Source organism: Macaca thibetana, chromosome 7 (genome assembly GCF_024542745.1).
Source record: "Macaca thibetana thibetana isolate TM-01 chromosome 7, ASM2454274v1, whole genome shotgun sequence".
Lineage (NCBI taxonomy): Eukaryota > Metazoa > Chordata > Mammalia > Primates > Cercopithecidae > Macaca > Macaca thibetana.
This window is the reverse complement of record NC_065584.1, coordinates 49,290,394-49,308,606: the sequence shown is the minus strand read 5'-3', so window position 1 is coordinate 49,308,606 and position 18,213 is coordinate 49,290,394. Positions and strand designations below refer to the sequence as shown.

Below are 18,213 nucleotides of genomic sequence, written 5' to 3'. Positions count from 1 at the left end.
GGGCTCAAGCAATCCTCCCGCCTTGGCCTCCCACAGTGCTAGGATTACAGGCATGTAGCACTACACCCAGCTAATTCAGGCTTCTTAATAGTGTATTTTGTGAACATTTTAATAAATGGAGTGACCTTCCTTTCTTTCTGTCTTGCTTTGCTCTGCTCTGCTCTTCTTTCTCTCTCTCTCTGTCTCCCTCTCTCTCTCTTCCTCCTTCCCTCCCTCCCTCTTTCCTGTCCTGTCTTGTCCTTTCCTTAGACTGAGCTTCTTATTGTCCAGGCTGGAATGCAATGGTGTGATCTCTGCTCACTGCAACCTCTGTCTCCTGGGTTCAAGCGATTCTCCTGCCTCAGCCTCCTGAGTAGCTGGTATTACAGGCACCCGCCATCATGCCTGGCTAATTTTTTGTATTTTTAGTAGAGACAGTGTTTCACCATGTTGGTCAGGCTGGTCTCAAACTCCTGACCTCAGGTGATCCACCCGCCTTGGCCTCCCAAAGTGCTGGGAGTGCCCGGCCTGCCTGAGTGACATTTATTAAGTAAATCTAAATGAGCTAGAATTCAGAAAATTCTCTTCAGCATTGTTAACAATCCCTTTTGGAGACACTATGCTAAGTGAAATAAGCCAGGCACAGAAAGATGAATATCATGTATTCTAATTTACATGTGGAATCTGAAAAAGTCAGATTTATGGAAGCAGAAGGTAGAATGGTAGTTGCCAGGGGCTGGGGGTGCGGAGGAAGTGGGAGATAGAGGTCAAAAGGTGCAATTTCTCTTAAACAGGATTAATACATTCTAGAGATCTACTGACAGCATGTAACTATGGTTAATAATAATGAATTGTATGCTTGAAAATTGCTAAGACAGTAAATCTTAAATGTTCTCATCACATAAAAAGATATATGAGGTGATAGATATGCTAGTATCTTGACTGTAATCATTTTACAATGTATACGTATATCAAAATATCACATTGTAAATATATACAATTTTTTTCAATTATACCTCAATAAATTAGGAGAAAAAATAGTCACAAAGTGTACATCAATAGTGCTATAATTCTTGTAATTCTTTTTTTTTTTTTTCTTCTTCTGAGACAGTGTCTCACTTTGTCTCACATGCTGGAGTGTAGTGGAGTGATCACGACTCACTGCACACTCTACCTCCTCAGGCTCATGAGATCCTCCCACCTCAGCCTCCTGAGTAACTGAGACTACAGGTGTGTGCCACCACGCCTGGCTAATTTTTGTATTTTTTGTAGGGACAGGATTTTGCCATGTTGCCCAGGCTGGTCTTGAACTCCTGGCCTTAAGCTATCTGCCCATCTCAGCCTCCCAAAGTGCTGGGATAACAGGTGCCAATCACTGCACCTGGCCAATAATTTTGTAATTCTTATATAAATATTTGGAGGATAAAATTATCAATAATTTAAAAACCACAGCAGCTTGTCTGGAAGTAATATGTTATCTTAATGGATTGTTCACAATAAGTTATAGACCAAACTTTTCTTTTTATTTTATTTTTCTGGAGACAGAGTCTTGCTGTGTCACCCAGGCTAGAGTGCAGTGGTGCCATCTAGGTTCACTGCAACCTCCGCTGCCCGGGTTCAAGCGATTCTCCTGCCTCAGCCTCCCGAGTTGCTGGAATTACAGGCATGTACCACCATGCCCAGCCAATTTTTTGTATTTTATTAGAGATGGGGTTTCACCATGTTGCCTAGGCTAGTCTCAAACTCCTGAGCTCCAGCAATACACCTGCCTTGGCCTCCCAAAGTGCTAGCATTATAGGCCTGAGCCATCACACCCGGCCCAGACCAAACTTATTCCACTTTTTCTCCCCTTCTCACTACTGTACTTGACTAGTCTTTAAAAAAATAATAAAAGAAAAAAGAAAACCATAGTGTTTCTTGGGTTGTCTGCCTTTGGGAGTAAAGCTTGGTACTTTAATTCTTGGAGCTTTTTCTGAGTGGTTTTTTTTTTTTTTTGAGACGGAGTCTCGCTCTGTCACCCAGGCTGGAGTGCAGTGGTGCGATCCCGGCTCACTGCAACCTTCGCCTCCCGGGTTCAAGCAATTCTCCTGCCTCAGCCTCTTGAGTGGCTAGGACTCAGGCACATGCCACCTCGCTCGGCTAATTTTTGTATTTTTAATAGAGACGGGGTTTCACCATGTTAACCAGGCTGGTCTCTAACTTCTGACCTGGTGATCCTCCCGCCTTGGCCTCCCAAAGTCCTGGGATTACAGGCGTGAGCCACCGTGCCCAGCCTTCTGAGTGTTTTAAACTTGTACTTCTTGATAATGTATCTTTATAATTGTGCTATACCTTTTTCATATGTTTCATTCTTATTTTCCAAAATAATATTGCTGCCTTCAAGGAATTATCTTCTTATTTCTTTAGCCCTTAGTGACCTGGACCTTGATAAATTTTGTTAACCAAATGACCTTGTTTGATAGGTGATTTAATTTTAAAAAAATCAAAACCACCTTCAGCAGATTACCATTTGTTAAGTATTTCTTGAAATGGTTCAATGTAGTTTACTGAATACATTTTTATTGCTTTTTTGTTTATAGAGCTCAAAGCATGCCTGTTGTTAAGGAAGTAAAGGTACATCTGTTAGAAGATGCAGGCATAGAGAAGGATGCTGTTACTCAGGAGACCAGAATTTCACCCAGTGGAATTGATTCAGCTACAACTGTGGCTGCAGCAACTGCTGCTGCCATTGCAACCGCAGCTCCATTGATAAAGGTATATTTTTCCTCCCAGATATTCATAACTACTTTGTGAAATATAGAAGTACTTATTAAGAACTGATTCTATAAATGGTTGTATATAATTATAGACTAGCAACATTGTTGCTCTCAATTTGAAAACATTTTCCCATTTGTGGTTGTGTGTTACTTCTCAGGAATTGTGAAAGTTACCCTCTAATACTGTGATGGCACTAGCGAATTCAGAACTTCCCCAGTTTCAGCACTGAGAGTCCTACATCCTGGGAAACACCTTGGTCCTGGCAACCTGGATAATCGGTTATTCTTATTTGAGAGCTAGAGGAACCTTAGGAACCTTAGAGATAATCTATGCCTTAGCTGTCACTTTGTAAATGGGGAAGCAGAGAAACAGGTCAGAGTAGGCAGGTAAGTCTGGAACGAGTAACTGACAGAGCCAAAACTAGAACTCAAGGCTGCTGACCTAACTCAGCCTTAAGTTAGTAAAGTATCAAAAGCTACTTTGCTTTTCTGTTTTCTTCTTTTTAATTTCCATTTAAGTATCTTGTTTTAGGCATCATAAAATTCTTTGTGGCAGATTTGTTTGAGACAGAGTCTCGCTCTGTAAGCTGAAGTGCAGTGGTGCGATCTCGGCTCACTGCAACCTCCGCCTCCCAGGTTCAAGTGATTCCTCTGCCTCAGCCTCCTGAGTAGCTGGGACTACAGGGCATGCGCCACCATGCCTGGCTAATTTTGTATTTAAGTGGAGACGGGGTTTCACCATGTTGGTCAGGATCGTCTCAATCTCCTGACCTTATGATCCACCCGCCTCAGCCTCCCAAAGTGCTGGGATAACAGGCGTGAGCCACCGCGCCTGGCCAATTTATTTATTTATTTATTTATTTATTTATTTATTTATTTACTGAGAGGAAACATTTACCTAAGGATAGCTATCATCTGCCTTTCATTTATGTGACTCTAAAAATAAAGGCATTAAATCATTAGACATTTAGTGAGTATAAGCTCAAATTTGATAACTTCTCAATGCCAATTGATTTAAATAACATTTCTCGTAATTAGACATATTTTTGGTATCCTATAATGTGAATTTTAAAAAATACTTTTATTGTTTTAGGTGCAGAGTGATTTGGAAGCAAAAGTCAATTCTGTTACAGAATTACTTAGTAAATTACAGGAGACTGATAAACACCTGCAACGTGTTACAGAGCAGCAAACAAGCATTCAGAGTAAACAAGAGAAACTACATTGTCATGATCATGAAAAGCAAATGAATGTGTTTATGGAGCAGCACATAAGGCATCTTGAAAAATTACAACAACAACAAATAGATATTCAGGTATCTGTAATAAAGCCAGTACAGATTCCATAATGTTTTATCATTTGGCTCTCTCAGCTAATATTCATTGATAATTGCAGTAGCTCATTAGATTGTAACAGTTTTAGTTATGAAATCATGATTTGCTTATCTTTCTTCTCCTGTAATGTGGGTAACTCTGCATTTTATATCTCAAATGTTACTAGTTGTGTGAGACCTCTCCCTCTAGTTGGCTTTTCCTCCTTTTACACTATTTTTGTTCATATCATTTTTATTTTTTATTTTTATTTATTTTTTGAGATAGAATCTTGCTATGGTTGCCCAGGCTGAAGTACAGTGGTACAGTCTCCACTCAACTGGTTTCAAGAGATTCTCCTGCCTCAGCCCCCCATGTAGCTGGGATTACAGGCGCACACCACCACGCCCAGCTGATTTTTGTATTTTTAGTAAAGGTGGGGTTTAACCATGTTGTTCAGGCTGGTCTCGAACTTCTGACCTCAAGTGATCTGCCTTCCTCGGCCTCCCAAAGTGCTAGTGTTTCATGCATGAGCTGCCATGCACAGCCACATTTTTAAGTGCTTATATCACATTGCAACTATTGGTTTACATCAGCAGTTTTTAGTCTGGAAATGTGCACTAGAATTACTTGAACAGCTTTATAAAAATATTTGTGCTTGGGATCTTGGCAGGCCAAGCTGAGAGGATAGCTTGAGGCCAAGAGTCCAAGATCAGCCTGGTTAATGTAGCAAAACCTCATCTCTTAAAAAAAAAAAAAAATTTAGCCTGGCATGATGGCATGTGCCTGTAGTCCCAGATACTTGAGAGGCTGACACTGCAGGAGACCGTGAGTCCAGGAGTTTGCGGTTACAGTGAACTATGATAATATACCTGCACTTCATCCCAGATGACAGAGTGAGACCCTATTTCAAAAAAAAAAATTGTGTATATACACACATACCTAGACACACACACGCGCGCACACACACATACACACATTCACAAGCACACACACTTAGGCCTTTCAGAGATTTTGAGCCAGTGATTCCGAGGTAGTGCCTGGCAATCATTGAAAGCTTCATAATGATTCTGATGCACACCCTTGGATAAGAACTACCTAGTGTACATATTTGCTTTTGCATTTAATTAATTAAAATAATGAACATTTTTTAATGCCTTTTGAGAATAAGGCACTGGGCTATTATAAAAAGCATTATCCTCACAAGGAGCTGATAGCATACTTTTGTATTTATTTTGGAATTTCTTTTTTTTTCTTTTTCTTTTTTTTGAGACAGAGTCTAACTCTGTCGCCCAGGCTGGAGTGCAGTGGTGTGATTTCGGCTCACTGCAACCTCCACCTCCCAGGTTCAGTGATTTTCATGTTTCAGTTTCCTGAGTAGCTGGGATTGCCAGCCTGCGCCACCACACCCAGCTAATTTTTGTATTTTCAGTAGAAACAGGTTTTTACTGTGTTGGCCAGACCACTGGCCTCAAGTGATCGACCCATCTTGGCCTCCCATAGTGCTGGAATTATGGACGTGAGCCACCATGCTCAGCCTATTTTGGAATTTCCAATTCCTAGAACACTACTTAGCACTCAGTAAACTTTTTTTTTTTTTTTTTTTTTTTTTGAGTGAGTGAGGGAATGATCAGCATTGTAAATGCGTTGGTTTTAATTTACTTTTTTTTCTAATTAATATGAAATTTCTTTTTTTTTTTTGAGATGGAGTTTCACTCTTGTCGCCCAAGCTGGAGTGCAATGGTGAGATCTCAGTTCATTGCAACCTCCACCTCCCAGATTCAAGCGATTCTCTTGCCTCAGCCTCCTGAATAGCTGGGATTACAGATGCCCACCACCATGCCCAGCTAACTTTCTATATTTGTAGTAGAGATGGGGTTTCACCATATTGGCTAGGTTGGTCTCAAAACTCCTGACCTCAGGCGATCTGCCTGCCTTGGCCTCCCAAAGTGCTGGGATTACAGGCGTGAGTCACCGCGCCTGGCCTACTGTGCAATTTAAAAACTTTAAAAAATTAAAATATAACATTCAGGCCGGGCACGGTGGCTCATCCCTATAATCCCAGCACTTTGGGCGGCTGAGGTGGGTGGATCACTTGAGGTCAGGAGTTCAAGACCAGCCTGGCCAACATGGTGAAACCTCGTCTCTACCAAAGATACAAAAAATTAGCTGGGCGTGGTGGCACATGCCTGTAGTCCCAGCTACTCAGGAGGCTGAGGCAGGAGAATCACTTGAACCCGGAAGGCGGAGGTTACAGTGAGTTGAGATTGTGCCACTGTACTCCAGCCTGGGTGACAGAGCGAGACTCTGTCTTAACGACAACAACAACAGCGACGAATATATATATATTGTATATCTATATACATGTGTATCTATACATATGTGTATATGTCTGTTAATGATTTTCTAAATTACATATTTTTTGTTAAGACAAAAATTCAGAAGAATGTACTAAAATAAGTTTATTATACTTAATATATCATCATAAAGTAGACATTAATTTGCTATAATTTTCAAGACTTAACACGGTTTATCTTGAGCTTTTCATGTGGTCAAAGATAATATTTTATTGGAATGATTATATGCATACCAAGTAAAGTTTAGTAAGTACTCCCTGCATGACTAAAATTGAGTATGCAGCAAATTATCTAGTGAGAGACCAGGAATGAGTCTATAAATCTGTTGGTTTATAGATAACTTTACTATTTTAAGCCTCAATTTCTTTACCTAGAAAATATTTTCTGTTGTTCAGGATAAAACGAGATGACACATTTGAAAAGCACATTTATTCCTTAAGGAGAGACTCCTACTGGTCCTAAGTACTTATCTGCCATCATCCGTCCTTCCATAACTAAATCTATAACTTAATGACTTTCTAATTTTAGAAGAATGGAATCTTTGCTAATTTAGATGTCTTACTTATAAAGCTTATAATTACAGAGAGAGTTGAAGTTTTAGTTACATACTAGATATATTAGTTGTTCAGTAAATGCTTAATGAAATGAAATTAGTTGAGTCTGTTTCATCTGTTTTATGTAGCGGAATCTCAACACACTTTTAGAAATTCTGTACAACTATGAATCTTTTTAAGTTTTTCTTGGCCTGGCATAAAATTCTGTTTTGATTATTACTCATTGCATGCCTGTATCAAAATATTTCATGTGCTCCATAAATATATACACCTACTATGTACCCACAAAAATTAAAACAATAAAACCCTCTCTTTTGAAACCAGTTTTATTAGTTAAGATACTTGCTTATTTTAGATATTTTATTTTATTTTTGAGATAGAGTCCCGCTCTGTCACCCAGGCTGGAGTGTAGTGGCACCATCTCGGCTCACTGTCACCTCTGTGTCCCGGGTTCAAGTGATTCTCATGCCTCAGCCTCCTGGGTAGCTGGGATTACAGGCTCCCGCCACCACGCTCAGCTAATTTTTGTATTTTTAGGAGAGACGGGTGGAACTCCTGACCTCAGGTGATCCACTTGCCTTGGCCTCCCAAAGTGCTGAGATTACAGGCGTGAGCCACTGTGCCTGGCCCCATTTCAGGTATTTTAATAAACAGTGCTGAAAACTGTGTTGTCAGTGTAGTTTCCATTGATATACAAACACATACTTTATTGCTGCTGCTAAGCATGGGTATTTATTTGAGTACTCACTATCAATGATTTTCAAACCTTGACCTCGAACAAAATCCTACCATTTAGGATATAGAAGATAGGATGTTTTGGTTTAAAATTCTCTGATTCAAGTAGAGGTTTAGGGCAAGGGCCTCTCCTTCCTGGTCTTCTCTTAGCCAGCTGTAGTGGCCCCTGAGCCATGTCTAAGGTAGAAAGAACAACACTGAGGTTTAGAATGGTTAGGGAAAATGATTAAGGTCACACAGCAGAGTCAGGCTTAGTCACATCTTTTTGATTCTACATCTTGCCAATGGCATCGCTGCTGCTACTATAGTGGATAGTTGCAATGTAATATATATTTTTTCATTGTTTATTACATGTAGTAAATTATGTTTAACTCTAATATTTCAATGTATTTTATCATCTAACTCTTTCAAATGATATCTGAAAATAATGAAATAATCTTATTTCTTTTAGACGCATTTTATTAGTGCTGCACTCAAGACTAGTAGTTTTCAGCCTGTTGGTATGCCCTCCTCCAGAGCAGTGGAAAAGTATTCTGTAAAACCAGAACACCCTAATCTTGGTAGCTGTAATGCGTCTTTATATAACACATTTGCTTCCAAACAAGGTAAAAATATGTCGTTCTCTGAATAAAAAATGTCAGCTATGAATTTTCTTTGTGCTGCATAAACTGAAAACATATTTCCTGAGCAGTAGGAGTTTTTGTTTTATAAAATTTATTTATAGGAGTTTTTGTTTTATAAAACTATGTGGTGTTTTTTTTTAATGTTCTTTTTTTAAAAATTTTCTTTCTCAGGCTACCTTGTCTTAGATAAAACGCGTTCTTTTTTTTACGTCAAGTAATTTTTAGGTTATTTTGAAATTTTTTAAAATTATGGATTATGTTCTTATCTGTGGTTTTAATTAATAACCTTCATAAATTATCAGAAGCACTTATAAATTTAGGAAAAATTTACTTGTTTACTACAAAAATGCTTGTAAATAAATCAATTCTCCTGTTCTCTGACAAACTGCATATTTGCTCTTTCTTGATTCTGTCAGAGCGACTATCTAACAAAGGAATACATAGCTTATTTGTTAAAACTTTAGTATTTAAAATAAATGAATAAATGTGTTTCTAAGTTATTGATATTTAAATAATGAACTAAAGAAAATCGAGGGACTATCCCTTTAATATACAACTCTATATAGTACAATATTTTCAACACTTGATTTGTTAGAACATTGTTGTATTACAGTCATTAAAGATTGCTCACGCTTATAAGGTGCTTTACATTTTGCAGTAAATGAGTGGTCCTTACAAAACTGTTGTGCCCAGCACATTGAGAGGCCAAGATGAGAGGATCACTTGAGCCCAGGAGTTCGAGACCAACCTGGGAAATATAGTGAGATCCTGTCTCTAAAAGTAAAAATAAAAAAATTAGCCAGGTGTGGTAGCACATGCCTGTAGTCCTAGTTACTTCAGAGGCTGAGGTCAGAGGATTGCCTGAGCCCAGGAGGTTGAGGCTTCAGTGAGCTGTGGTCACGCAACTACACTCCAGCCTGGGTGACAGAGCAAGACGCTGTTTCAAAAACAAAAAAGCAAACAACAACAAAGAACTGTTGTGAAGTAATATGAGTCCCTTTTTAAGTTATGAAGAGAGGACAATGAAGCACAGAATGGTATGACTTGCCTGCTCAAGGTAAGTCATATCATTCTGTGCTTCATTGTTAACAACAACAACAAAGAACTGTTGTGAAGTAATATGAATCCTTTTTTAAGTTATGAAGAGAGGACAATGAAGCATAGAATGGTATGACTTGCCTGCTCAAGGTTACCTGACTTGAGAGGGAGGATGTCAGAGCTAGGGCCAGAACTCATGTTTCAGTATGACCCACCTGAGTGCCTTCAATAGCAGTGGACACTTTTTTCATAACTCAATTCCAGAGAATTTCTTGCTTATAATTTTGTTTTTCTTAAACTCGAGTTTTCATGAAAAAGGTGTCTATTTTATTGATTGTAAATTGAATTTGTTTCTTTGTATATATGTTACAGTAACAAATAAAAGAAATGAGTAAATTAAAAATTCAGTAAATTAAACTTAATTTTTCTATGCTTTTTCTTGGGCATATATCGTGTTTACATAATTGTAACTGTAGCATTTTATACAGCTTTTTTACTAGCACATAAAAACATCTGCCATATTTTATATAGTTGTCTTCATAATTTTAACTTGTAATGACTAAAGGGTGGCCTATTGAATAACTATTTCACAATCTACTTGACCGTTATCCTGTTTCAGATACTCAGACAGTTTTTAGGTTTGCATCTTCATAAATAATACTGTAATAAACATCATCATATTTTAAGCACATTTTCTTTTACGTTACTTCCTTATAATAATTTCACAAGATTAAGATTACTAAGTTAAATTATATAAAACTTTAATTCTTCCTATACTTGTTGCCAGATGCTTTATCAGTTTTCACTGCCATGAAAAGTATCTGGCTCTTCCTGTTTCATCACTGCTTCAATAGTTCTGAATACTATCATATAGATTCATATTTACTAGATGTAAGTGTAAAATGTTTGTAGTCTTCATTTCTTTTGATTTTTAATGGGGGTGAAGTTATTTCTCTATACTTGTTAATAATTTATAATTTTGGCTTTATTTTTAAAGTATAGGGAAGAGTAATATGCTATAATTTTTAGAGCTTTTTAAAAGCAAGTTAATTTTTAAAAAATTTTTCTGTTAAAGCATCTTTAAAAGAAGTTGAAGATATGAGTTTTGATAAACAGAAATCTCCTTTGGAGACACCAGCACCTCGCAGATTTGCTCCTGTACCTGTTTCAAGGGATGATGAGCTATCAAAGAGGGAAAATCTTTTGGAAGAAAAAGAAAATATGGAAGTGTCCTGTCACAGAGGTAATAGAGACTTTTACTAGACCTATCCCAAATTAGGAAATTGTCATGAGATTTTCTGTGCCTAGTAGAAACTGAAGTGGGATCTGTATTTGTAATATTTTACTTTAAATGATACTTGCTGGGAAAATCAAGCTTCTTTAGATTCCTCGTGAAAGGAGTTGGAGGTATACATTTATAATTAATTATTCTATCTCTTACAGGTTATTACTTAAACTTTTAATGAACAAATTTTGTTAATTTTTATTTATTTTTTGTGAGACAGGGTCTCACTCTGTCACCCAGACTGGAGTACAATGGTGTGATCATGGCTCACTGCAGCCTCTACCTCCCCAGGCTTAATTGATCTTCCCACTTCAGCCTCCTGAGTAGCTGGGACTACAGGTACACGCCACCACACCAGGCTAATTTTTGTATTTTTCTTAGAGATGGGGTTTCACTATGTTTCCCAGGCTGGTCACAAACTCCTGGGCTCAAGCGATCTGCCCACCTCAGCCTCCCAAAGTGCTGGGATTACAGATGTGAGCCATTGCGCTTGGCCAAGTTTTGTTATTAATAAACAAAAAACAATGCTTTGCTGAAGGTAAGGCTGATCATTTTTAGAGTGTGCTTCCTCATATTGTTTTTAGGTGTGAATTTCAATAATAAAACGTAGAGAAACAGCATTTATCACCATGTTCACTTGGAAAAAGTGCTGATATATGAACTTTTTTTGAGACGAAGTCTCTCTCTGTCACCCAGCCTGGTGTGCAGTGGCACGATCGCAGCTTGCTGCAACCTCCACCTCCTAGGTTCAAGGGATTCTCCTGCCTCAGCCTCCTGAGTAGCTGGGACTACAGGCGCATGTCACCATACCAGGCTAATTTTTTTGTATTTTTAGTAGAGACGGGGTTTCACTGTGTTAGCCAGCATGGTCTCGATCTCCTGACCCGCCTTGGCCTCCCAAAGTGCTGGGATTATAGGCATGAGCCACTGTGCCCGGCCATATATGAACTTTTTAACACAGAACAGGAACTTTCATAAGGGACGTGTATTAACCAGACATCATATGTTCTCACTCATAAATGGAAGCTAAGCTATGAGAATGCAGAGCCATAGGAATGATACAATGGACTTTGGGGACTTGTGGGGAAAGGGTGGGAAGGGGGTGAGGGATAAAAGACTACAAATTGGGTTCAGTGTATACTGCTCAGATGATGGGTGCACCAAAATCTCACAAATCACCAATAAAGAACTTACTTACGTAACCAAATACCACCTGTTCCCCAAAAATCTATGGAAATAAATTAAAAGAAAATAGTATGTTACAGTCTTAAAATGTACCCCTTCTAACAAAAGTAAGTGAAATATTAAACTAAACACTTTTATTCTTGGAATAATTTAAATGCATGCAAGTCTTATCTTAGGCACATTTAAAGAGTTTTAAGAAAGTCACAAAATAATAAAATCTTTAATAAAGAAGGCAACCTCACACCAAAAATTACTATGTAGTCTTACTACATATAAACAAGGCTAAAGGATAGATCCACTTACTTGGTACTTTGAAGAAATAGATAAATCTCTTCTTTACTAATTTGTACAAATCATCTATTTTACTGGACTTTGTGATGATGACACTTCTCAAATTCCTTTTTTCTGTGATGGAAATAAATTTAGGGTTTTTTCTGTTAATTCAAACTTTTACTTACTTATGTTTTTTTTTTTTTTATAGAGACAGGGTCTTGCTTTGTTGCCCAGGCTGGTCTCAAACTCCTGGCCTTAAGCAATCCTCCTGCCTCGGCCTCCCAGAATGCTGGGATTACAGGCATGAGCCATTGCGCCTGGTTGCGGTATAGTTTTTATGAGGTATAAATATTTAGTTTTATTGGATGAGTGTATTTATAGCCTAAATTGTAGGCTACATTGTAGGCTATAAATTTTTTTTCTTTTTTTTTTGAGATGGAGTTTCGCTCTTGTTGCCCAGGCTGGAGTGTGATGGCGCGATCTCGGCTCACTGCAACCTCCGCATCCCAGGTTCAAACAATTCTCCTGCCTCAGCCTCCCAAGTAGCTGGGATTACAGGCATGCACCACCACGCCCAGCTAATTTTTTCTATTTGTAGTAGAGACGGGTTTCTCCATGTTAGTCAGGCTGGTCTCAAACTCCCGACCTCAGGTGATCCACCCGCCTCAGCCTCCCAAAGTGCTGTGATTACAGGCGTGAGCCACCACGCCTGGCTTGTAGGCTATAAATTGAGTAGATAATCATCATAAGAAGCTAACTTAGGCCAGAATACGAATATATGAGATGTTATATACAAGATAAATGAATTAGTATTTGGAAAATGATACTACATCTCTTCTATTTCAGGAAATGTAAGACTATTGGAACAAATTTTGAATAATAATGATTCTTTGACAAGAAAAAGTGAATCATCAAATACCACCTCACTAACTAGGTCAAAAATAGGATGGACTCCTGAGAAGACAAACAGGTGACAACAAGAGATTGGAATGAAAACTAGATTGAAAAGAGCTTTCTTCAGATTTTTCACATTTCTTTGGGACTTTTAATAAATTATAGCATTGCTTCTTAAATTTAACTTAGATTTAGTTACTATTTTCTGATGCTAATATATCTTCCCCCTTTCTATAATATAGCTATGAAATGAATATCTCATTTTTTCAAAATGCAGATTATTAATTTCTAATGTATGCAGATCATTCATTTCTGATTAAATGATATCTAGGATTTGTTTCAAAAAATAATCCAATATAGGGTAGGGGCAAGTAGGTTGGGGAGTATAGATAAAATGAGGCCAACCAAAAGTTAATGATTTTTGTAGTTAAATATTGGGTATATGAGGTTCATTTTAGTATTTTCTATATATTTGTGTATATTTGAAGTTTTACATAATAAAAATTTTTTAAAAAATCAAATCTGGGCCATGATAATTATATTTATCTTCAACATCTTGAAAACTACAGTAATAAAAACTAGAGGAGTATATGTTGAGTAATTTTATATGGAGATACTGTATAATTTCAGTCTATTTACATTTAATGTAATTACTGATAAGGTAGGATTTATGTCTACCGTGTTGCTTTCTATATGCCTTAGGTCTTTTAGGTTCACTGTTCCTTAGTGCCTTCTTTTGTATTAGACATTTTTTAGTTGCACCGTTTTAATTCTTTTGTCATTTACTATTATTTTTTGAGTTATTTTCTTAGTGGTCACTCTAGGAATTACAATTAACATATTAACTTAAAGCAATCTAATTTGGATTAATAGTGATTTAATTTCAGTATTATTCAGAAACTTTGCTCCAGTAAAGCCTCGTTCCCTCCCCTTTTCTTTCTTCTATTATTATCATACAAATTACATCTTTATACGTTATAAGCTCATCTATGTAGTCTGATAATTATTACTTGATGCAGCTGTCTTTTAAATCAAATAGGAAAAGAAAAGAGATACCAACAAAAATATGTATACTAGCTTTTATATTCACCTATATAGTTCATCTTTACCAGTACTCTATTTCTTCATATGGATTCAGGATCCTTTTATTCCACCCTGAAGGATTCCTGATAGTATTTCTTATAGGGTAGGTCTGTTAGCAGTGAATTGTCTCAGTTTTTGTTTATCTGGTATTGTCTTAATTTCTTTTTCACTTTTTTTTGTTGTTTAAACAGACATTTGGTTTCTCATAGTTGTGGAAGCTGGAAGTTCAAGATCAAGGTGCTAGCTGGGTTGGTTTCTTTTGAGGCCTTTCTTCTTGACTTACAGGTGGCCTCCCGCTTGCTGTCTCTTCACATGGTCATCCCTCTCTGCACACACACCCCTGGTGTCCCCTCCTTCACTTTTGAAGGATAGTTTTGCTACATGTAGAATTTTTGGTGGATGTTTTTTTTTCTTTCAGTATTTTGAATATGTCACCTGACTGCCTTCTGGACTCTATGGTTTCTGATGAGGAGTTGTATGTTGGTGTGCTTGATGGTGTCCCACAGGTCTCTAAGACTGTTAATTTTTCTTCATCCATTTTTCTTTCCATTTCTCAGACTGGATAATCTCAATTAGCCTGTCTTAAAGTTTGTTGATTCTTTCTTCTGCCAACTCAAATATGGTGTTGAGCCCCTCTAGTGAATTATACATTTCGGTTATTATATTTTTCAACTGCAGAATTTCTGTTTGTCTTTTAAAAAATATTTTCTATGTCTTTATTGATCATTCTATATTTGGCAAGACTTCATTCTTACACTTTCTTTTAATTTTAAAACTGGTTTCTTTTAGTAATAGCTGATTTATAGTCTTTGCCTAGTAAGTCTAATATCTGGGATTTCTCAACAGCGGTTTCTTTTGACTGTGCTTTTTTCTGTGTTTGGCTCTACTTTCCTGTTTCTTTGTATGTCTCATAAATTTTTCTTGAAAACTGGGCATTTTAAATAATACAGTGTGGCAGCTCTGGAAATTAGATTCTTTCACCTCCCAGAGTTTATTGTTGTTGCTGTTTGTTTAGTGACTTTCCTGGACTAATTCTGTGAAGTCTGTGTTCTTTGTCATGTGCTCCCACTGAAGTCTCTGTTTTGTTAGCTTAGTCTGCTAATGATTGGAAAGAGATTTCCTTAACTGCCTTGAACTGATAACTCTCCCTCTCTTTGCCATGGAGTGTGTGTGTGTGTGTGTATGCATGCATGCGTGCGTGCGCACACACATGTGCTAGAGCATGCCTCCAGTGCCTGGCAGATTATGAGTCTGTTTTAACCTTTCACTTCCTACTTGCGCAGAGCCTCAAGGTCAGAAGTGAGTGATTAGGAACTTCCCAGGTCCCTCTTGGACATGTACATAGCCCTGTATGTGGACTAGAAGGCGTGACTTTCTAGATTCCTAGCAATATGTTGGAGCTTTTCAAAACTCCACTATGGACATCTTATTACCTAGATTTTTAACATCTGTTGACCACAGTCTTGTTTGCCCCAACTAGTATCACTACCTCAGGCTGCTGAGATGTTAAACAGTTGCCACTGTTTTTGAAAAATGCCCTGGGGATAGTTACTCACTGCGCTAAAGTTGAGTCAGGTCAAATAAAGACAAATACTATGAATGAGACTTTTAGGAGAGCTTGAAACCATTCTATTGTCTTTAGTGGTTGTGAGGCTGTTGGTTTTCAAGGCCACCACAGAGTTGGGAATAGGGTCCTGAAGATGAGGCAAGTTAAATAAATTCCATAAAACTTGCTCTTCTTGCCTAGAGTCAGACATTTTTCTTGAATAAATGCTCCTCAGGTTCTTGCAAGTGTTTAATTTCCAGAGGTTAGAGAAACTTGATTTTGATGATTTTTGCTAGAGTTCTCATTGTGCTTATGGAGAAGCAGATTTTCAGAAGTTCTTCACCAATCTGGAAGTGCTTCTGGATGTTAGCTTCTTGAAAGCATAACCTTTTCCTGTTCCTTTTCTGCTACGTCTAAACTTTTCTGGTTAGATCATTTTGTCTCTTGTGATTTTCTGTTTCATTTGTTTAATCACGTAACTGATTAATTCCATGGTTCAATTTTTTAATAGGATACCATTTAGTAATCTATAGCTAAGACTGTATCAAAGATTTGTTTAATGAAATGTTTACTGAATTTACAACAATTTAGGAAACTTTTTAAAAAAATCTTCTATAGCGTTGAAACTCTACCTTCTCAAAGATTTCCTTCCTGTGAAGAGCTAGGAACAACTAAAGTGACTCTGCAGAAGTCTGATGATGTTCTTCATGACCTTGGCCAAAAGGAGAAAGAAACAAATAGCGTGGTCCAGGTAAAATGGAAATGGTCTTAAAATTGATGATTAGTTAAGATAAAAATTATAAAGGAATAAAAAAAGTTATAAAGATAGAAATTAGGAGGAAGAATGAAGAAAAAGCACTGAAAAAGACATGTCAGCCATGTCTGTTCCATTTATAAAGTATTTCCAGAGGCCTTCACCAAGTGATTTCTGCTTATCGCTCCTTGACCAGGACTGAGTCATATAGCCACCTCTGGCTTCCCAGCTTCTGTTGGAAAGGGAGGAAGGGGAAAAGAGACCTGTGAATGAATGGACATCATTTATCCAATCCACAGTGTCTGCCCTACCTTCCATACATAAAGAGCCAACTTGCTTTTATTTTATTTTAGCTTTCTTCAGCAGAGAGAGAAATTATTATTGGTCGCTGGACTGCTTAGCACTGCTATGGATTTCCCACCTCTATTTTACTTAACACTCACATTAGTTTGTTGTTGTTGTTGAGATGGAGTCTCACTCTGTTGCCCAGACTGGAGTGCAATGGTGCAATCTCGGCTTACTGCAACCTCCACCTCCCGGGTTCAAGCACTTCTTCTGCCTCAGCCTCCTGAGCAGCTGGGATTACAAGCGTGTGCCACCACACCCAGCTAATTTTTGTATTTTTAGTAGAGACAGGGTTTCACCATGTTGGCCAGGCTGGTCTCAAACTCCTGATCCACCTGAGGAGGCTTGGCCTCCCAAAAGTGTTGGGATTACAGGCATGAGCCACCACGCCTGGCCCATATTAATATTTCTAAATGGAGGAAAAACACTTTGATTGCCAAGTATTCTTTTGTAAGTCTTCAGTTTGACAAATTGAGTCCTTCGTATATATTGGTACAATGTATGGCCTCAAGAATAGTGATAGCTGTTGTTTTGATTAAAGGAATCAATGTGAGTTTAGTAACTTTCTGGTCTTTTTTTCTTTTAAGCCAAAAGAATCTCTGAGTATGTTGAAGCTTCCAGATCTACCACAGAATTCTGTTAAGCTTCACACAACCAATACAACACGATCTATATTGAAAGATGCTGAGAAGATTTTGAGAGGAGTACAAAACAATAAAAAAGTACTTGAAGAAAACCTGGAAGCTATTATTCGTGCAAAAGATGGAGCTGCCATGTATTCGCTTATCAATGCTTTATCTACCAACAGGTAAGAGGATGTTGGCAGCCAAGGCTGTTTATGAGTCTGCCAGTTCTGCTTTCTTCACAATTTTTTTCTAAGCACTTTATTTTCCTTAATATGTTTTAATATTTTTTAAAGGTTCTTTATTGCCTTTGAAGATGTGGAACTTATTATAAAGTTGGAATTTGGATATATATATGGTGGTACTACTTTTTTCTGGTGGAAATTTTTCTTTTAATTTTTTCTTTCTTTGGTACATATCTTCTTGGGTCCACATGTGCTTTTCAAACATTTATCCTTCAAATGTTTGATGAAAACTAATACCATTGGTTTTTCCTTTTCAGATGAAGGATATTCGGCCCCCATCCTACTATCCTAATATCCTTTCCTTTTCAGATGAAGGATATTAGGATAGCAGGTTCACAACTACATAAGAGTTAGATCTGATCCAAGTCCTGCTCAGGACAGTAAGTGCTAATTTAAGAAAATTCCTTTTTCTCTTTCGTAGAGAGATGTCAGAGAAAATTAGGATCAGAAAGACAGTGGATGAATGGATTAAAACTATTTCTGCGGAAATTCAGGTATGTCTTGGAAAAAAACTGAAAATTAAGTGAAAACTGAGAAGATAATATTGATTCCGATTTGTAGGCATTACATTTGTTCTCAAAATATTTCTTATATAAAAATCTACTTATTTTTAATTTCACTGTCACTC

The 18,213-nt window shown here is 37.5% G+C and overlaps 1 protein-coding gene across 9 annotated transcripts in view; it reads left to right on the top strand.

Moving 5' to 3' along the window:
• The window catches only part of KIAA0586 (KIAA0586 ortholog), a 123,773-nt gene that overhangs the window by 16,673 nt on the left and 88,887 nt on the right, over positions 1-18,213 (top strand). For all 9 annotated transcript variants that reach the window (XR_007727671.1, XR_007727670.1, XR_007727672.1 and 6 more), the window contains 8 exons: positions 2,559-2,733; positions 3,829-4,050; positions 8,143-8,296; positions 10,428-10,595; positions 12,942-13,065; positions 16,237-16,369; positions 17,305-17,525; positions 18,007-18,079. Coding sequence is in view for 6 of the 9 variants with exons in the window: in XM_050799702.1 (XP_050655659.1) it covers positions 2,559-2,733; positions 3,829-4,050; positions 8,143-8,296; positions 10,428-10,595; positions 12,942-13,065; positions 16,237-16,369; positions 17,305-17,525; positions 18,007-18,079 (1,270 nt within the window). In the remaining 3 variants the exon portion in view is untranslated. The remainder of the gene's footprint in view (positions 1-2,558; positions 2,734-3,828; positions 4,051-8,142; positions 8,297-10,427; positions 10,596-12,941; positions 13,066-16,236; positions 16,370-17,304; positions 17,526-18,006; positions 18,080-18,213) is intronic.